At 41.1% G+C, this 20319-nt stretch overlaps 1 protein-coding gene across 2 annotated transcripts; it reads left to right on the top strand.

Moving 5' to 3' along the window:
• The first annotated feature begins 786 nt into the window (after positions 1 to 786).
• smarca4a (SWI/SNF related, matrix associated, actin dependent regulator of chromatin, subfamily a, member 4a) lies at positions 787 to 20319 on the top strand. Of its 2 annotated transcripts, none has more exons than XM_041968548.1 (34): positions 787 to 1001; positions 2832 to 3095; positions 3400 to 3532; positions 5704 to 6135; positions 6216 to 6314; positions 6403 to 6658; positions 7734 to 7860; positions 7977 to 8150; positions 8311 to 8484; positions 8595 to 8762; positions 8852 to 8902; positions 9003 to 9133; positions 9247 to 9310; positions 9398 to 9510; positions 10576 to 10723; positions 10803 to 10966; positions 11059 to 11125; positions 11244 to 11354; positions 14402 to 14644; positions 14731 to 14844; positions 14963 to 15070; positions 15161 to 15247; positions 15333 to 15379; positions 15472 to 15638; positions 15774 to 15937; positions 16653 to 16919; positions 17313 to 17390; positions 17485 to 17703; positions 17798 to 18060; positions 18157 to 18262; positions 18359 to 18460; positions 19211 to 19343; positions 19433 to 19572; positions 19701 to 20319. In XM_041968548.1, the coding sequence occupies exons 2-34, from the start codon at positions 2874 to 2876 to the stop codon at positions 19731 to 19733; spliced, it is 4905 nt and encodes a 1634-aa protein (XP_041824482.1). In that variant the 5' UTR covers positions 787 to 1001; positions 2832 to 2873; the 3' UTR covers positions 19734 to 20319. The 2 variants fall into 2 exon arrangements, with proteins under 2 accessions (XP_041824482.1, XP_041824491.1); XM_041968557.1 differs by having other exon boundaries at positions 788 to 1001; positions 16653 to 16880.

Genomic DNA, 20319 nt, shown 5'->3' with positions numbered 1-20319 from the left:
ACTGATTACGTTCCATTTCAGTAGCCTAAGATGGTTGTTTTTTGTTTATTTATTTTTAAGATTTTTGAAGATCTGTTAAGGACCTATTTTTATTTATTAAAAAATATCATAGAATGTAAAGGTATAATATACTTTTTGAGGGCTTTTTTCATGCTTTTGCTATTTTAGCTGCTATAATTCTCTCTTCCTTCACACATCATCACTTGTATGGTCAGCACAAAATAATCAGAACCCAGCATTGATTTGTAGCCATCCAGCAAACTCAAACCAACACAATGCACCCCCACTACCACCCAAGAGCCACGTCTTTGTTGGGGTGAAGGGTTAGATTTATCCACTCACCTGTACTGGTTTATGTAAGTGGTAATAAACTCAGATACATCAAAGCTGTTTTTATTCATTATTCTAAATTGCGTGTATAAACACTCACTATGATATAAATAAACATCTAATTAATCAGGCAATTAAAAACGGGTATGAAACAGATTATTTTTAGACAAATGTTTTGTTTATCAGAGGAACCTGTAACGTGTAGCAAAATTAGAAATACCACAGTCGTTATTTCTGATGCCATTACCCGTTGTTTTGTTTTTTTTTTGTTTGTTTTTTTGTGTGTGTGTGTGTGTTTGTTTGTTTGTTTGTTTTTCATCCTATTAAATATTTAGTCACTTTCGGTATAATACAGGCAGTTAAATCGGATTTCTTACGGTCTTATCCATAATAACGTGTCCAACCCGAGCTCCCATCCCCCACGCCGGCCGGCTTCTCGTGCTTTCGTACCTCCCTGTAACGCAGAGCCTTCACTGGGCATGCGGGAAATTAGACTGTGGAGGGGGGGCGCTACCGAGTCGCACAGGCCGGCTTCTGCGATACAATCTACCAAGAGAGGGGGGTGAAGGGAAAAAAACCAATTGGTTAGGTCGCTCTTTGTTTCTGGCTAGGAGGAGAACTAAGAGACTGTGTGACCTGTGAGAACCCAGATTTCAGCGATCACCGCTCGTGTAAGTCCACTATAATATTGTTGCTGGATGATAAGACTTTGTCTTTGTTTTACGCTGCTGTTAAGAGGATAACCGTGGTTCTATAGATTTTTTTCTCAGAGGAAAAAGATGAGACCGACATTACCCTACTGCTGCTGTCGCGCGGCACAGCGCAATGAATGAAAATTATTTTTGGAAATGTACTCAGAGCGGAGCGCTTGAGCCAAGGGTACGGGAGGCGCGTTGGATCAATCAGCTCCCACGATGAGTGATGCTCTAATCTTTCACATGTCGCCAAAACATATCGCTAAACAGCACAGTTTTTATGCCTAATTGGCCAAGCAGAGCATGGCCGGCAAGGCTAACACTCTTAGCTTGTTAGCATGCTAGCCACCATAACCAGACAGCTTATGTTGTTAGTTCAGGCTTTAACTTAGCAGAGCAGCCCGAGTCCGGCTTTTGTCTTTTGTAGCATTATCACTGTCCCGGTTTCATTTATACGACTGAACAAGATACTCAGTGAAAACTAACAAACTGGTTCAACGTTAAATGAACGAAGAAATTGAAATAAAACGTTTTAAATGTCGAAATCTAACGTTATGCTTAAACCCCGGCTAGGCCCGGCTAACGTTAGCAAAGCCCCAAAATGCTAAAGTAACTGATAACTTAGACTTGAAAATGTAAACATTGTAGCAGCTGTACTGATATAAGTTTTTCCCTCCTGTTAGCTTTCTGTTCATGAATTCCGGCTTGCAACCGATAGCATATGCGTTGTGGCTTTCAGTTTTTTATTATGATTTCATAAACCTCATAATTAAATGTTTTCATACATAAGTTTTTTTTTGTTCTGTTTTTTTACATCCACATTCCAGACTGCTTTATCGATTATATTAAAAGTATATTTTTTAAAAATGATCTTACTATTCCTGTCCTATTCAGCCATTTACCATCTGTCACAATTAGTATCAATTAAAGGGACATCTTGTAAGAACATGTTCTTAGCTGTCACTTTGACATGCGTTTGCTCAAGTTCACTTAATTGTTATCTGTTTCATGTTGACTGTGGATTGTGTTTTGTCACATTCTGATAAACACAATGAAAGTATTACTTTTCCTTAAAAGGTTCCCAGTGATCTGCACAAATCATGAACTACTTTCTAGATCATTTGTCATCACAAGAAAATATTGAATTTGCATGACTGCCATTAGGTGTAGGACTGAAACTACTTATTGAAAGTTAGTAAACAATTTTAAATGAATCATTAGGCAAAAGGGGCAGACATGATCAGATTCCTGCTTCTCAAAGGTAAATAACTTATCATTGATTGCTTGTCATGTTGCTGTATATTTAATGTTATGAGATTTAAAACGGCTTCTCTCGTTAGAAATAAACAATGCAAAGATGATACCTTCTCAATTTAGAGAAATGGCAATGGTTGTTTTAAACAAATTTCAGAAATTTTTTGCACAAGTTTGAAAGAAAGTTGTTGGTTGATATAAATATTAAATAATGCTACATTATGGTTTTTTATATGATAAGGTAGTTTAGGATTTTAGAACTATTCCTAAAATGTCAAAATAATGATATGAAAAATTGATAGATAGATAGATAGATAGATAGATACTTTATTGATCCCGAGGGAAATTCAAGCATCCAGTAGCATATACATACATTAAAGGTTAGTACTTGACATTAGGGGTTAGTACTTAAGCATAACTAGACTAATTTAAAATTAAATAGAGGCAACGGTAGATAAAGAAGACCATTATTATGGTCTATGATAGATCTGTATATGTGTCACAAATGAGTCCTGATCTTTATTCTTTGTTGCTTTTGCTGTTTCTCTGTAGGGGTACTTGCTGCTGCCCCACATTCCCAGTACCACCTGAGAGATGTCCACTCCTGATCCCCCAATGGGAGGGACACCTCGGCCAGGTCCCTCCCCAGGCCCAGGGCCATCTCCAGGCAGTATGATGGGCCCAAGCCCAGGTCCTTCACCTGGCTCGGCCCACAGCATGATGGGACCCAGCCCAGGACCTCCAGGGTCTGGACACCCCCACCCTCCACAGGGACCCTCAGGATATCCTCAGGACAACATGCACCCAATGCACAAAGTACAAAACCCTTTTTTTTAAATATATATATATATAAGAAACCCTTCATTAGTCACTCAGTGGGGAAATTGCTTTTAATCCTGTAACAAACAATATATTTGACAAAAAAAAAAAAAAAAACATAAGTACAGTTTGTTCATTGCTATCATTGTTATATTCTTTACTAGAGTTAAATTTGATTTATTCTGCAGTAACAACAAACTACCAGTTTATAATGCTTTTTTTTAACAATTTATGGAGTTATTTTATAATCAAAGCCCACAAATCAAGATGTGTGTGTTGCTTTACTTATGACCTTGTACAGCCCATAGAAGCCATGCATGAAAAGGGAATGCCTGATGACCCTCGCTATGGCCAGATGAAGGGTATGGCCATGAGACCTGGTAGTCACAGTGGGATGGGACCCCCTCCAAGTCCAATGGATCAACATTCCCAAGGTAACACGTCTCTCAGTACTTCATTTTATGTAGTTTGGGCATTACTTGCGATCTAGATTAAGAAATGGTTTAACAGGATTAAATGGACCATTTACTTTCTCTCCTGATGTTGTGGGAAAAAAGTTAAGAATTATGGATCTTCTTGCCTAAAATCTTTGTGCAAGAGGAGCAGATAACTCAGTCATATGATATTCAGTATATGTGTGAACCTGTCCTGTCAGTTTCTCCCCTTCTGTTGCTGTTTGTGTGGCAGCAAGGAGAAGAGGCGGGGTCGAGGTGCTTCCCCTTTCAGACAACAACAAAGGTGCAGCTGCATGTACAAAACCAAACAGTCAGTTAGTAGGAGAGGATGTGATGAGAGGGAGTTGCATAGGAGCACCTTGCTGCCTGACAATGGCATGGTGCACCTTTTGGGTTAAAACGCTTTTGATTTCTGTTTTTTGTGACATTCTGACCTGCTGATTACCTTTGTCTTTTCATAAGAACAAGAATAAAACATGCATACATTTATTTTTACTTTTTTTTCCATACTTTGACTTGTCAGTGGTTAAAAAGCTAAAGTGTGTAAGGATAGTTAGTTTATCTGATCATTTATTAATGTTTGGTTTTATGAACTCAATTGGAAAAGCTTAGTAGACTTTAATTACTTTTACAGAGGTCATTGTTTAGTAGGGCTGCAACTAATGAGTATTCTGATGGTCGATTAGTCACCGACTATTAAAACGACTAGTCGACCAATCGGATTATGTATCTCATGATTATTATAAATGGATCTTATTTCACTTTCAGCTTTGAAATTTTGCATAAGGTTGTTAAGTCCGACGTGCCTCCTCTTTAAATGTTCGAGCATTGCAGACGTACTTCCGTGGTACACAAGGTCCGCTTTACAAATCTCACAAGTATTTAATTTATTTTATAAGTTTAACGTTAAGTTATCCCAGACTTTTAACGTTCTCCGCTGCCGTTTTCTTGCCTAGTCCGCCACCATATTTTTCCCCTGGGGGACTTTACTGCGCATGTGCAACTCTCAGCAGAGATTAAAAAAGAAGACGATGTCTCACGCTGTATTTTTTTCCCCTCTCTGCGCATGTGCATTGTGCAACTCTCAACAGAGATAGGATTAGAAGACGATGTCTCACTCTGTAGTTTTTTTATTTATTTTTTTTGCCGACAATAGTCGACTGCTAAATTTGTTGTTGACTATTTTTATTGTCGACAACGTCGACTAATCGTTGCAGCCCTATTGTTTAGTTACTGACTAATTTTTGTCATAACCACAGTCTAAAGAGGCCCATGAGGTCAGTGAGTTCTTTTCATCTGTACATATGTAAAATTACAACTTGTAATCTTAAAGTAGACAGCTGGACTTAAATGATTTGTCTGCTGTTGAAGTGGAAGCTGGGGCTCTGTTGATTTTGTACATTTTATTATTTTGTGGAAAGCTCCTGCCCTTCCCCTGGTGTCTTTTTGGGGATTTTTATTTAGAGGATTTTCCTCTCGCAGAAATTTTACAACATGCTATGTTAGCTTAGCTGCATTTGGCTGTTGCTACTAACTTGGTGCATTCACTTGACTGGGGGAAAAATTGGATTTCTGGCAGTTGAGCTGTGTTTCCACCCAGGAGACTGTTGCGTTTCCACAGCCAACCGTATCTTACCTGTAAGCAGGGTATAAACCGGATAGTAATAAATGCATCAGCTACACAATAATGTGACTTGATGGAGGTGCAATACCTACCTTGAATTATAACGACGAAGAACACGACACATAAATAATGGAGAAGAATGATGGACATCCAGATTTTTTTTTCTTCTTGGCATGTGACTTTAAATGTAATAAAAGACCCACAGTAAGTTTAAACATGGAGCCGATTCTGCTTTTTTCTTATTGCTGAGTCACATGTGAAGTGACTATTCTTTCGACCAATCAGTAGACTGCAGTTTGTCAAGCTCCACCCTTTAGGGTTGGCTCAGTGAGATTGAGATCCCAAGGGATCCCAAATTCATCATGTTCCAAGCCGGGCCGCTTGGTGAAAAGCTTTAGACCCACCAGTCCACAGTTGACCAGGTTGATAAGTTTGTAATTCCTGCTCATGATTAACATGATTTTTTTTTTTTTTACCATATAACAACTTCTTTAACAGTAACTTAGTTATTATTATGTGTCTCCAGGTTACCCCTCTCCGTTGGGAGGTTTAGAGCATGCACCCAGCCCTGTCCCATCCAATGGCCCTCCCTCAGGTCCCGGGTCAGGCCCTATGGAGGGCAGCGGGGACCCTAATCAGGGTATGGGTCAACCAAACCGTGGTGGTCCTCAGGGTCCAGGTGGACCTCCTGGTCCAGGAGGTGGACCAGGTGGTGCAGGTGGACCCACTCCTTTTAACCAGAACCAACTGCACCAACTCAGGGCTCAGATTATGGCCTACAAGATGCTGGCACGCAGTCAGCCCCTCCCAGAGCACCTGCAGATGGCCGTACAGGGGAAGAGGCCCATGCCAGGGATGCAGCAACAGCCAATGCCCAACATCCCACCTTCTACAGGGCCAGGAGGGGGACCGGGTGCTGGGCCAGGACCAGCTCAGACCAATTACAACAGACCACATGGTGAGTTAATAAAGCACAATGACAGTGAACGTACACATTAAAGAAAAAGATCAGCAAAGACAATGTTTTTTGTTTTTTAGGTATGGTAGGTCCCAATATGGCGCCTCCTGGACCTGCAGGAGTTCCTCCTGGTATGCAAGGCCAGCCTGCTAATGGACCCCCCAAGTCATGGCCTGAAGGTAAAATTGATCATAGCACCCAAACACCTTTTGTTTTTATGTTAATCTCAAGTAAAAAGCTAATTTCTTTTAAATTATTCTCTTATAGGACCAATGGTGAATGCTGCTGCTCCATCCAACCCTCCTCAGAAGCTGATTCCACCTCAGCCCACCGGCAGACCCTCTCCTGCTCCGCCCTCTGTGCCTCCTGCTGCCTCCCCAGTAATGCCTCCTCAGACGCAGTCTCCCGGGCAGCCTGCGCAGCCGCCTCCCATGATGCTACACCAGAAGCAGAACCGCATAACGCCTATCCAAAAACCCCGCGGGCTGGACCCAGTGGAGATCCTCCAGGAGAGAGAGTACAGGTGAGAACGGCTTGGGAATCGTGAGAAAAAACGCAAACAGGGATTCCCTGTTTCCTCATTTGTATCAAGCAATTCTGTTAAGAACTGAAACTTTTTGATGATTTGGAAGATTTTTGAACGTCGACTTAATCATTAGTACGAAAAGGGGCGACAGAAGTGGAAATTTTTGGTCATTTAAAACAGAAATTTCACAGTGGTTCAGTAGTGGTTCATTGGCAGTATCTACAGTTCTACCGGGGGAGTTATTTCCTTTCGTGAGGTCACAAAGGGAAAGATGTTAGACTCACCTGTTTGAGCACACGTTCACTAAAAAAGTGGAGCAAGCAAGTGAGAGAGGAAACAGAATTTTCTTATAATTGGGCCTCATACACAGACTATGAGGACACATATGACTGTTAGGAAACCTTTAGAAAGTGAATTTTGCATAATATGGGACCTATAATTCAGAATGGTAATTTTCATTTGGAATTGGGCGTTTACAAGGTCATTTTAAATTATTTTAAAGAGGATTTAATTTCATTCTGAATTAAAGAGGAATTAAAAGTCATGTAAACGTGGTCTTTTGTAATATCGCAGGTGTGCCACAACATAAATCTTGTACAATACCAGCCCTTGCTTAAGTGATAAACACATGCTTTTCCTCTTCACAATAAATTAAATAATTCCATGTAAGCGAGTGTGTGTTTTCTGCCTGTTTTATAGCAGCAAACTGACGCCCACCAGCATTCCTTTAAACTACCAGCAAAATGTTAAGATTTAAACTTTTATTAAAGAGCGAAAAATGAACATTTCTGTTGTTCATCTTCTGAGTGATGGTTAGTTCGACCTACATGTCAGGACTCTGTCCTGATTCTCTCATTTTTCTCCAGTCATTTAAAAAGTCACATTTTTGTGTCATGTCGGGATCATTTCAATTCTTATCTCTACAATTGTACATTATTGTAGAAGCTAAGCTTTAGTTTTAGTTTAATTTAAATAAGCAAGTTTAACACTCCCATAACACTATCCTCTATAAAAGACTTTTGGAAAAGAACTTCTTGATGTTATATTTATTAGAAAAATGTTTGTTTTCCAGGCTACAGGCTCGTGTAACTCACCGTATACAGGAGCTGGAGAACCTTCCCGGCTCCCTTGCAGGAGATCTTCGCACCAAGGCCACCATCGAGCTCAAGGCCTTGAGGCTGCTTAACTTCCAGAGACAGGTAACCAGGAAATGATCTAAAATCATAGTAAAAAAGATGCAGATTATTGTCTTATGTTTGTAATTTTCCCTCAGTGGAATATTAACCAGAAAATGACCTTTCTTGTGTGCTTGCAGCTACGTCAGGAGGTGGTAGTTTGCATGCGCCGTGACACGGCTCTGGAAACTGCCCTCAACGCTAAAGCCTACAAACGCAGCAAACGCCAGTCACTACGCGAGGCCCGCATCACAGAGAAGCTCGAGAAACAGCAGAAGATCGAGCAAGAGCGCAAACGACGGCAGAAACATCAGGTAGGTGTTTGGAAAGGACTGGTATGAAAAGAACGAATGGGTGGTTACACATGATCAAGGCATTGTTCTGCTTATTTGTGTTGCTTAAAATTGCATGAATGAGAAAACCGACTGAAAGAAAATAGCTTGAAGAGCTCAATTTGTGTCCTTTTCTTCATAGGAATACCTCAACAGCATCCTGCAGCACGCCAAGGACTTCAAGGAATACCATCGCTCCATCACAGCTAAGATCCAAAAGGCCACCAAAGCTGTCGCCACCTACCACGCAAACACTGAGCGCGAGCAGAAAAAAGAGAACGAGCGCATTGAAAAGGAGAGAATGCGGAGGCTGATGGTGAGGCTTTCTGTCAAATATGTCGCTAACTTGACAAATGTCATAGAGCTTGATAATAAAATGTGTTCACAACACCAACAATCAGAGCTGTCGGTGAATCTCTTTCGCAGGCTGAAGATGAAGAGGGTTACCGTAAACTTATTGACCAGAAGAAAGACAAGCGTCTGGCTTACCTGCTGCAGCAGACAGACGAGTACGTGGCCAACCTCACCGAGCTGGTGCGCGCCCACAAAGCTGCACAAGCGCTCAAAGAGAAGAAGAAGAAGAAGAAAAAGAAGGTAAAATATTTGTAAGAGGCACATGTGAAGTTTGAGATTTAACCTACACTTTTTTTTTTACGTTTACTGAAAATGATTTCTACTTTCAGAAGCCAGAACCTGCCGAGGGCGGTGCTGCTGGTCTAGGACCTGATGGAGAAGTGAGTTTAGAAGAAAGAAATGACTTTTGAAGATCACCTAATGTGCAAATTTTCCTATTAACAGCCATGTTTTCCTATTCTTTTAACTTTTCTTTGCCAGCCTTTGGATGAGACGAGTCAAATGAGTGACCTGCCAGTCAAAGTCATCCATGTGGACAGTGGAAAGATCCTGACGGGTATCGACGCACCGAAGGCCGGACAGCTGGAGGCCTGGCTTGAAATGAACCCAGGGTAAGTGTCACTGTTGCTATGCAACAGCTATGCAACAGCTCAGGAGGAGTTAAGAGTCAATAACATAGGTGTAACGTGACATGATAATTTTTAAAAGTCATCTTCCTTCACAGATACGAAGTAGCACCACGTTCAGACAGCGAAGACAGCGGTTCAGAAGAAGAAGAGGAGGAGGACGTAAGTAATGTGTGATCCTCGATGCTAAATGGTGGCATGCAACGACACGTTCACTTCTCAAGTTTCATTATTGTATTTTTTTGTCAGGACGATGAGGAGGAGCATTCTCAGCACACCACAGCTCCAACAGAAGAGAAGAAGAAAATTCCAGATCCTGACAGCGAAGATGTCTCAGAAGTGGATGTCCAGCACATCATTGAGTAAGCTGCTTCAAACACAGTTTTGGAAGTATGGAATAGGGACAAGAGTACAGAGTAAAAAAAAAATTCCTTGCCATATGGATTCTTTAGGCCTTCATCATTCATGGGGGACAGGTTCTTTCTTTCACTTACACTTTACTGTCCTTATATTTTCCAAATATCAAGGTGTTTCAACATTTTCCTGGATGGAGGTTTCGTGCTCGCTGCCAACAGGACCTGCAGCAGTTTTTTTTTCTCCCCTCTTTCAAAATCCTGTTGAACACAATCTGATACTTGTCTTCTGTCCCCTAACAGATACCTAGAAGCAGAAAACCACATTATAATATTTTTAATATATCACATGATAATAAATGGTAGATACCCCCCCTAAAAAAAAAAAAAAAAGTAAATTTTTGTTAAAGGGCCAAATAAATACTTCATATTAAAAAAATTTGACATTTTTCATAGGTTGGTCCTTGATGGGTTAAATTTACTGTACTGTAAATATCCCTCCACTGCTTGGTGAGTTCAGAGCAGTCCCAAAATATGTGGAAATGAGTCGTACCTTTACATTTACCTCAGTGTGGAGTCTTATATCTTTCCAGCAATGTTCTCTCCACTCCATGGAGTTTGCTGATGACCATGGGGAGCTACATATCTACTGCCAAACTTCCTGATCCCTGATTCACTTTCCTTCTTTTTTTTTTTTTTTTTTTTTCTTTTTGTAAGGTGTTTTTGTCTTTAGGCTTTAACAGAGCATCATATTATTTGGAGACAGGTTGAGTAAGAGCCTAGTGGAAGGTTGAAGTTAGGATGCTGAACTCTTAATTCTACTTTAGTTAAGTCTGTAGGTCTTTATATCAAAAGCAATTTGTACCAAATCAATTAAAAGAAATTAGGACATTTTCACCTGAAAACGTCTGAAATTTATGGGAAAAGTTGAAAAATGAGTTAGATTCCTCTTCAGTTCATACTTCATCCTTTGTTTTTTGGTCAGCGTTTGAGTCAAAGAAGGATCTGTGCTGCTGTGTGTTTTATTTTAGCCCACTAATGTGTATTTTTTTCTCTCTCTTTCTCTACCATCAGGCACGCCAAGCAAGATGTGGACGACGAGTACGGCAACGCAGCGTTTAACAGAGGCCTGCAGTCTTACTACGCCGTCGCTCACGCTGTTACTGAGAAGGTGGATAAGCAATCCTCACTGCTGATCAATGGGCAGCTCAAACAGTACCAGGTAATCACTGAAAGCAGAAACCTTCATGAGATTTATTCCAACTAGATGGTTAAACCTTTCTTTTTTTTTTACTGCTCAGATTAAAGGTCTGGAGTGGCTGGTGTCTCTTTACAACAACAACCTGAACGGCATCCTGGCTGATGAGATGGGTTTAGGAAAAACCATCCAGACCATCGCACTTATCACTTACCTCATGGAGTACAAGCGCATTAATGGACCCTTTCTCATCATTGTACCTCTCTCGTAAGTCCTAAAACCACGTCCTCTTCTAGAAACAATAATCACATGTTGAGCAGAAACTTCTCACACTCAAATTTTTATCTTGTGTTTTTTAGAACTTTATCAAACTGGGTGTACGAGTTTGATAAGTGGGCGCCGTCTGTTGTGAAGGTCTCCTACAAGGTGGGTGGCTGCATCTTTCAGAGTGTGTGGTGTTACCAGTTTCCTGAATGTCCATTATAAGTCATTTAATTGGTGAACTTGTTTAGTTCAAGCTGAAAGCAGTTCTCTTCACCCTCAGGGGTCTCCTGTTGCTCGTCGTTCATTCGTTCCGATCTTGCGAAGCGGCAAGTTCAACGTGCTGCTCACCACATACGAGTACATCATTAAAGATAAGCAGGTGTTAGCCAAGGTAAGGAGAGACTTGTTCGGTTTATTCCACACACACAGACTTTCATTTGTTTAAACTCAACAGGCTGCTTTCTGCTTCTTTAGAGTTATGTATCAGATCCTAATAAATAAATAATCTGGTTCTTAACAGATCCTAAAATACAGTCTCAGATGCACAACAGCACAACATATTGCACTATGTTATTATTTATTTTAACAAAAATTAAGCCAAAACACAGCAGTTAACAGTTAAGGCAGTGCCAAGGAGGAAAGACATCTGCAATGATTTAAGAGAAGCAGTTGTTGTGGCCATATGTCTGAGAAGGGTTATAAAGCCAGAAGCTGATGTCCCAAAAAGTTCACCTGAAGGTCAAACCATTCTCATAAAGCCCTTTTTCCAGTTTATCCACTGCTGGTTCAGGTCAGGCCCGAAGCCGGCATTAAGTTAGTTCTCGTTATCCTTTTCTGGTTTTCTACTGCCAGAAAACCCACCACGGAGCCACTTAATAATATCAGTCCCAGTGTATGCTTGACTCTCCCTCAAGTGTAGTCTTCACAGAAGTCATAACAGCAGCTAACAGTCTGGATCGCTTCAGTTTTCAGCTAATTTTTCACCCCCAGGTCTTTCAATCAACCTCAGTCTTAACCAAAACTACCAAATATGCAATTATTTTAAATATTTTAACTCTTTAAATTCCAATTTATTTACTCCAATTCTCAATGTTAATATGAGAACAACAATATTAAGGATTTTGGGTGGATTTTTTTTATCTTCTTACATGTACTGAAAATGAGTAAAACATTGATTTTAATCTTTCAGTAAATTCCCCATTCCCTTTAATAATGTATTATATGAAAAATAACTCCTTTTTTATCTCATTAAAATAGTGACACGCGATCAAATTTATATTTAAAGGGTTTAATTAATTTGAATAATCACAGATTTGGTGGTTTTAATTATGAATAAAGTTGATTGAATAGATTTTATTTAAAAAAAAAAAGTGGGGGGAAAATTAATCTAATGATTTCTAGCAGCGGTAGAGGACTTTTTAGCCTAACCACTGAAAACAGTAAATTTGTCTCCAGAGTCCAATTGACCTTAAAGAAATAATTTAACTGGAATTTCAAAGTTCTTTAAAAGTAATGGTTTCTTACTAACAAACATCCCATAGCACAACCAAAATGGCAAAAATGTGGGGAAAAAAGTACCTGAAAGTACAAAAAAAAAGAGGGTCCATATCAACAGTCTAGTTTTAAAACCAAAGTTGGTGTTTTTGAACGCTCTCTGCAAAAGTGTTTCCAAACAATGGCCAGTATGAATGACTGGCAACGACAAATTAAATGCTACACTGGCTCTGGATTTTTTAAACATGCTGGTCTTAATGGTTAGCTGGTCTGGTGGGTCTCTGTAACTCTGTCTCTAGTTTTTGACGTGGCTCAGAAAAGAGTTGTTTCCAATGTAACACCAGTTTTTTTTTTGTGCTGGAATCTGAGCCAGTGGAAACAGGAAGAACTGGTGCTAAGTCAGGTTCTGGCTCTGAAACCAGTTTTGTGGGAAAACCCTTCCGAGGAACTGTAAAAGAAATCCAAGAGATAAATCACACACTCTCCAGGCCCCAGTTAGCATGATAAATGTTAAAGTTTATGACAGTGGAATTAGAAAAAGACTGAACAAATATGATTTATTTGAAAGAGCTGCAGGAAAAAGCCTCTTCTCTCTTAAAAAAACAAACAAAAAAACATGGTAGCACAGCTTTGGTTTACAGCAAACCACAAGACTTCTGGAGAAATGTGGAGATGTTTGGGAATAATGCACAGCAGCATGTTTAAATTGTGAGTAAAGTCCATTTTATTTTTATAACACCTTTCAAGATAAAAAATAAAAAGAAGCACAAGAAACATGAAAATATAAAACATAACAAGACTAAACAAAAGAAAGTTTAAAAGATGAGGTTAGCTTCTTCTTAAAAGAGATCACCGGGTCTACGGATCTCAGGCTCAAAGGGAGGGAGTTCCAGAGTGGGGGGGCCATCAGTACAAAGGCTCTGTCACCTTTAGTCCTTTAGTCACATGACCTCAGGGAGGTGACCCCTAGAAAGGTATGCCTGCAAAAGTTCTGATAAAAATTGGTGCTTAACCATGTAAAACTACAAGTTTAAACCAGTAATTCTAAATGTACTCTGTAGTGAATGAGGAGCCAGTGCAGCCGAGTTAACAACGGGTGACTGACGGTATTTAATAGATTGTGTTAGGAGCCTCGCAGCAGCGTCTTGTACTACTTACAGTAATCTAGACGTGATGAATTAAAATCATGTGTGATCGTTTTCATCTCAGGGCATCTAATAATGGGACTTAGCTTGGCAGTATTTTTTAAAAGATAAAAACGAGGGCGAACCCGTGATTAAACATGAGCATCCATAGACAACACTTTAGTTACTGAGGATGAGGCGACGGGCCGTGAGAGAAGTTTTCTCATCCTTAAGTTTGTTCATCCAATTTCTCACAGAATCTAAGCACCTGAGCGAGATGTGTACCTTAAAAAATCACGAGGCTTAAAAGAAATAAATAACTAGATGTCATCAAACCACCTCTGGTCTTTGTTTTTTTTTATATATAGGTATTCTATTTGATTTATATTATTAATTCGTATTTATGGATTTATTTCTAAATTATTTATTAATCTTTATTTATATATTGTTTTTAATTTATTTTATACTGAATTGTATTTTATTTTGTTCCTGTCATTTTCTTATTTTTTTCCTGAACATTTAAAGACTGTTAACTTTATAATGAAAATAAAAATTCATAGTAATTTCAAGTTATTGCTTTAAAAGTCAGTTCTATAAACTGTTAAACATTCTGCACTTTGGCCTAATTTTTGTTCATCAAACAAGAAGGATGTAATAATTTATGGGTGTTTTATACAAATATTTAACCAATTTCAAGACCCTGGTGAGGACCAGTTGGTATTTTATGTGTTATAAGACAACTCTATTTATCTTGTTTGGTAGATTAAACTGCAATTATAAACTTGCTCTTCATCTACAATATCTCTTCCCCTCCTCAAAGATCCGTTGGAAGTACATGATTGTGGACGAGGGTCATCGTATGAAGAACCACCACTGTAAGCTGACGCAGGTTTTGAACACACACTACTTGGCCCCACGCCGTGTGCTGCTCACAGGTACGCCGCTGCAGAACAAACTCCCTGAGCTCTGGGCCCTGCTCAACTTCCTGCTGCCCACCATTTTCAAGAGCTGCAGCACGTTCGAGCAGTGGTTCAACGCCCCCTTCGCTATGACCGGAGAGAAGGTGAGGTAGAGGTGTTTATGGAGACATGGAGCCTGTTTTACTAAAAAAAAATAAGTACTAGTAACTGTCTTTTATTTTACCTCAAGGTTGATCTGAATGAAGAAGAGACCATCCTGATCATCCGACGTTTACACAAGGTGCTCCGACCGTTCCTGCTGCGCAGACTCAAGAAAGAGGTGGAGGCCCAGCTTCCGGAGAAGGTCAGGCTGCATCAGCGTCTCTGCTTTCCCGCTGTGTAGATTTAAAACATCTGGTTGTGATAGAACGGGCAACAGCGGCTGAATCGTTTCCACCAACACGCTTTTATTTGACTTCCAGGTGGAGTATGTGATCAAGTGCGACATGTCAGCCTTACAGAGGGTTCTGTACAGACACATGCAGGCCAAGGGAGTCCTGCTCACCGACGGGTCAGAAAAAGACAAGAAGGTGAGAAGATTTGACATCACATCAGTGAAGCTTCTAAGACATGCGGGATCTCGCTGTGGTTTTAAGTTTTTCTCTTTCTAAATTTTCCAGGGTAAAGGTGGCACGAAGACCCTGATGAACACTATAATGCAGCTGAGGAAGATCTGCAATCATCCCTTCATGTTTCAGCACATCGAGGTTTGAAACAGCTCATCACATAAAAAAATCAGACTTCAAGCCTTGAACTTGGAAGCTAAACTTGGCGTATTGATGGTTTTTACAGGAGTCTTTCTCTGAGCACCTCGGTTATTCCGGCGGAATCGTGTCTGGGTGGGTAGAACTTCATGTCTGTTGGTTAGGAATGATGTGTGTGGATGTTTTTGTGTATTTTTCCTCATATTATTTGTCATTCTTCGGCTCAGCCCTGATCTGTACCGCGCCTCTGGAAAGTTCGAGCTGCTGGATCGTATCCTGCCCAAGCTGAGAGCCACTAACCACAAAGTGCTGCTTTTCTGTCAGATGACCTCACTCATGACCATCATGGAGGACTACTTTGCTTACCGCAGCTTCAAGTACCTGCGTCTGGATGGTGAGACATCTCTGAACAAGTCTGGCTTTTGTTCTTGTAATGCTTCAGAAAACGTGTGGATAGTTTTTAAACACAGGACTTGTGCTGCCACCTGATCTTTAAGAGCACTTGAAACTAAATATGCTGTTTCATCAGGAACAACCAAAGCGGAGGACCGCGGCATGCTGCTGAAGACCTTCAATGACCCGGCGTCGGAGTACTTTGTGTTCCTGCTCAGTACCAGAGCCGGAGGCCTGGGCTTGAACCTGCAGTCTGCTGATACCGTCATCATTTTCGACAGCGACTGGAACCCTCATCAGGCAAGTTCAGAGACGGCATCGACGTCAAACATCACATTTAAACAATACTGGATAAGTGTCATGCGGAAGCGCGTTGCTGCCTCCTCCGGAGAAGAAAAGTGGGCCTTTTAACCTTGTAATGTAAAAGTTTATTGTTCTGACGAAATATTTTTCATGTAAAATCTTATGTTTCAGTGTGTTAGAATATTTTCTTATTGTAACAATTTTTTTATAATTACAACCTATATACTATATATACCAATATAACCTGTGTCAACAAACATTTTTTTATATGATTTATATAGTGTTTTAACTTGAATTTAAAAATATATATATATATTTAAAGATTTTTTTTTTTTTTTTTTTTTGCTCTCTTGGCCTTTTGACAGCGACTTGACATGAAAAAGGGTCTGAGAGGGCGGTGAAGGACATGCAGCTAAGGACCTCAGGCCAGGATTTGATCAGATTTGACTGGATTTGTTTCGTTGGCTGGCTGGTGGAGGAGCTGTAGCCTCTGTATCAGGCTTTATTTAAGAAGTTCATGATAAGAAAGCTCCAAGTGATGTAACTTGGAATTGGTTGGTGTTGGTGTTTGTCGTAACGTGTTTCATCAAACAGGTTGGAGGGTGACTAAACGCTTGTGGTCTGCAGCCCTGATCAGATTGTAAATGGATCTGTTGTCCACCCCTGGTCACCAACACTCCACCTGAACAATCCTCTCTCCTCCCACTTCCAGGACCTGCAGGCTCAGGACCGAGCCCACCGTATCGGTCAGCAGAACGAGGTGCGGGTTCTCCGCCTGTGCACCGTCAACAGCGTGGAGGAGAAGATCCTGGCAGCAGCCAAGTACAAACTGAACGTGGACCAGAAGGTCATCCAGGCCGGCATGTTCGACCAGAAGTCCTCCGGCTGCGAGCGCCGGGCCTTCTTGCAGGCCATTCTGGAGCACGAGGAGCAGGACGAGGTCGGGGCTCGAGGAGGCTGCCGCACTAGGGGGGCGTGGGTGGGTGTGACCTGAACCTGTTCTCGCATCGCCCACCCACATCCGCCTGTGGGCTGCCCCACTTCTTCACTCCTTCTTTTTTCCTCCTTCTACTCCTCCCTCCCTTGTGTTTCCTCAGGATTTCATCAATCCAAGCTTCTCCTTTTCTCCCTGATGTATTTCTGCTTCTGTACAAACCTTTGATGGTTAATATGATACTTTATCTTTCACTCTCTTTTTTTCCTTTTCCTGCTGTTGGCTTTTTCTGTTATTATTTTTTATTTTTTAGTGTTAATATTTTAGTAAGCAAAGGTTCTTTTTTTGTTTGTGTACAAAAGTCAGAGACTTTGCTCTGAGGTGCCAATAAATGTGTGGTCAGACTCTTCTTATTCCTCCTCTTTGGTTGATCCACAGGAGGAAGATGAAGTTCCTGATGATGAAACAGTCAATCAGATGATTGCCAGAAGTGAAGAGGAGTTCGAACAATTCATGGTTTGCCTCATTTCTGAATCTGTTGTACAGATTATTTACTTGTATGTTTTTGTTTTTGTTTTTTTTTATAAATTTGACTCCTCTCTTTTTCCAGCGCATGGATCTAGACAGACGCCGCGAGGAAGCCCGCAATCCTAAGAGGAAACCTCGCCTGATGGAGGAGGATGATCTTCCTGGCTGGATTTTGAAAGATGACGCTGAGGTGGAGAGGCTAACCTGTGAAGAGGAGGAGGAGAAGATGTTTGGTAGGGGATCTCGTCAGCGGAAGGAGGTGGACTACAGCGACTCGCTTACTGAGAAGCAGTGGCTCAAGGTGATGATGATGATGAGCTGTTGAAGCGAGATTCTGTCCACTCAATCTAAGATTACTTATTTGTCCAGTTGTGGTTTTTGTTTCTTTACCACAGGCCATAGAAGAAGGTAACCTGGAAGACATAGAGGAGGAAGTTCGTCATAAAAAGACGACTAGAAAGCGAAAGCGAGACCGCGACCATGACTGCGGGCCGTCCACGCCTGGCTCTAGCAGCGGGCGCGGTCGGGACAAGGACGAGGAGGTGAAGAAGGCAAAGAAACGAGGTCGCCCGCCAGCTGAGAAGCTCTCTCCTAACCCTCCATCCCTCACCAAGAAGATGAAGAAGATCGTCGACGCTGTCATCAAATATAAGGACGGGTGAGATAACAGAGCATCCTCTCAGCATCATGACCAGATTACACACGCCTGATTTTGTCAGTGACAAGACGGAAAAATGTGTTTTGTGCTCTGCAGGAATGGCCGACAGCTGAGCGAGGTCTTCATCCAGCTGCCTTCTCGCAAGGAGCTGCCAGAGTACTACGAGCTCATCCGCAAACCAGTGGACTTCAGAAAGATTAAGGTAAGAGGAAAAGTGACTTCATCTGTTTTTTTTGGTTTTTGTTTTTTTCCATCTTATGACGGCCTGCATGCTTATTACCGACTCCGCTTCCATCAGGAGAGGATCCGCAGCCACAAGTACCGCAGCCTCAACGACCTGGAGAAGGACGTGATGCTGCTGTGCCAGAACGCCCAGACTTTCAACTTGGAGGGTTCTCTGGTGAGTCTCAGACCAGTGTTGTGTACATTACTTTAAAAAAGTGATTAGTGGACTGGTGACCTGTCCAGGGTGTTTCCTGCCTCTTGCCTGGCAGTAGCAGGGACTTGATTAATGAATGAGATAGAGACTTAACTAAATAAATTACTAACAGAAAACATTGACATTTACTACTACACTGTTTCCTTTTTCTCACACATAAATGTTTACAGCCAACATAGACAAACACTGTTTCTGGTCTTAATGAACATTTCACACCATGTCCTTGTTTTGTTTTTTGTTTTGTTTTTTTTTGCTAATGTCTGTGCTTCTATTTTAAAAACTCTTCCTTTGTATTCTCTGGATTCACCATTTCTGTTTGTGTGTCATCGTGGGAGTGACTGTGTGTGGTGTTTGGGTGTGCACACTTTCCCAGATCTGCCTCCATTTGGCTTACCATGACATTTTACTCTTCCTCAGCCAGTCATCATTTGTACTCTTTTCTCTGATCTTTTTATGTATTTATTCTGTCTATATAATTATCAAGTAAATGAAGTGGGATGACAGACACACACAAACTATTGGTTGGATGAAAGAAATAAAAACATATGGGTAAAAATAAGAGGAAATGACTACATTTTAAATAAAAAAACATTATTAGGAATATTTCTAATAATAAGGATGATGATAATGTGCGGAAGAAGCAGCAGCAGAAGACCTAGAGACCGCCCCCCACGTCCCAGTTTTAAACCTAACTTGATGTTAATCTTCCAGATCTACGAGGACTCCATTGTGCTGCAGTCGGTCTTCACCAGCGTCAGGCAGAAGATCGAGAAAGACGACGAAAGCGAGGGGGAGGAGAGCGAGGAAGAAGAGGATGACTTAGATGAAGGCTCCGAGTCTGAATGTGAGTATTGTAAATGGCTCTTAAACCCAAGAGTCCGAGCAGGAGCAGGCGTTGTGACCTCACGCCGGTCTGTGTTTGACTCCCATCAGCCCGTTCGGTGAAGGTGAAGATTAAACTAAGCCGGAAAGATAAGGGGGAGCGGGGAGGTAAAAGCCAGCGGCGGAGGGGCCGCGGCTCCCGAGCTAAGCCTGTGGTCAGCGACGACGACAGCGATGAAGAACAAGAAGAGGTGAGAGAGAAAGAACAGAAAAACTGATTATTGTTTTAATCATTAAAGACCTTAAAAAAAAAGTAAATCTGCTTCCTCTGTGTGTGTGTGTGTGTGTGTGTGTGTGTGTGTGTGTGTGTGTGTTGCAGGAACGTTCGGCCAGTGGAAGCGAGGACGACTGAAGTGAACCTGGACTCGTATATTTTACTTAGATACAGCAGGAAGACAGTCAGTGGAAAGGCCTAGTTTTACCTAGATGATCTGATTTTAGTGAGACAGTGAACCAATAATGAAAAAAAAAAACAAACCCTAAAATATGAAATTTATGAACCATCCTTCATATTTAAACCATTTCCCAGTATAATTAGTTGTGTCTCTTTGCCTTTTTTGTTTTCTCTTCTAAGTGGAACATGGACAGAGCCTGAATTATTATAGACTGATCGTGGGCCATACTGTTTTTTTTTTGTTTTTTTTAAGTGATATTTTGTGGTCTTATACTTTGAGACAAAGCGTACACATGAACCAGGAAGTCCCTGCGTTCCTCCAAGTCTTGAATGCATGTCGTGCGTGTCTGTGGAAATGCACCTGGATGTGTCTTCACTATTATCTATGTGTTTAATTTAAACTTTCAACCGGGATCGCGGTACATCCCACCTTGCAGCCCCCTCCCTCTCAGGTCACGTATGTAAAAGGGAGGGAGGGATAGGACCCTTTTCTCGTGTCGGTGTCACTGGATTCCAACATTTACAATAAAGGCATCTCATGATT

The sequence above is a fragment of the Melanotaenia boesemani genome, chromosome 2 (genome assembly GCF_017639745.1).
Source record: "Melanotaenia boesemani isolate fMelBoe1 chromosome 2, fMelBoe1.pri, whole genome shotgun sequence".
In the NCBI taxonomy this organism is placed as follows: domain Eukaryota; kingdom Metazoa; phylum Chordata; class Actinopteri; order Atheriniformes; family Melanotaeniidae; genus Melanotaenia; species Melanotaenia boesemani.
The sequence above is the reverse complement of the archived record's forward strand: the minus strand, read 5'-3'. Positions and strand labels throughout refer to the sequence as shown.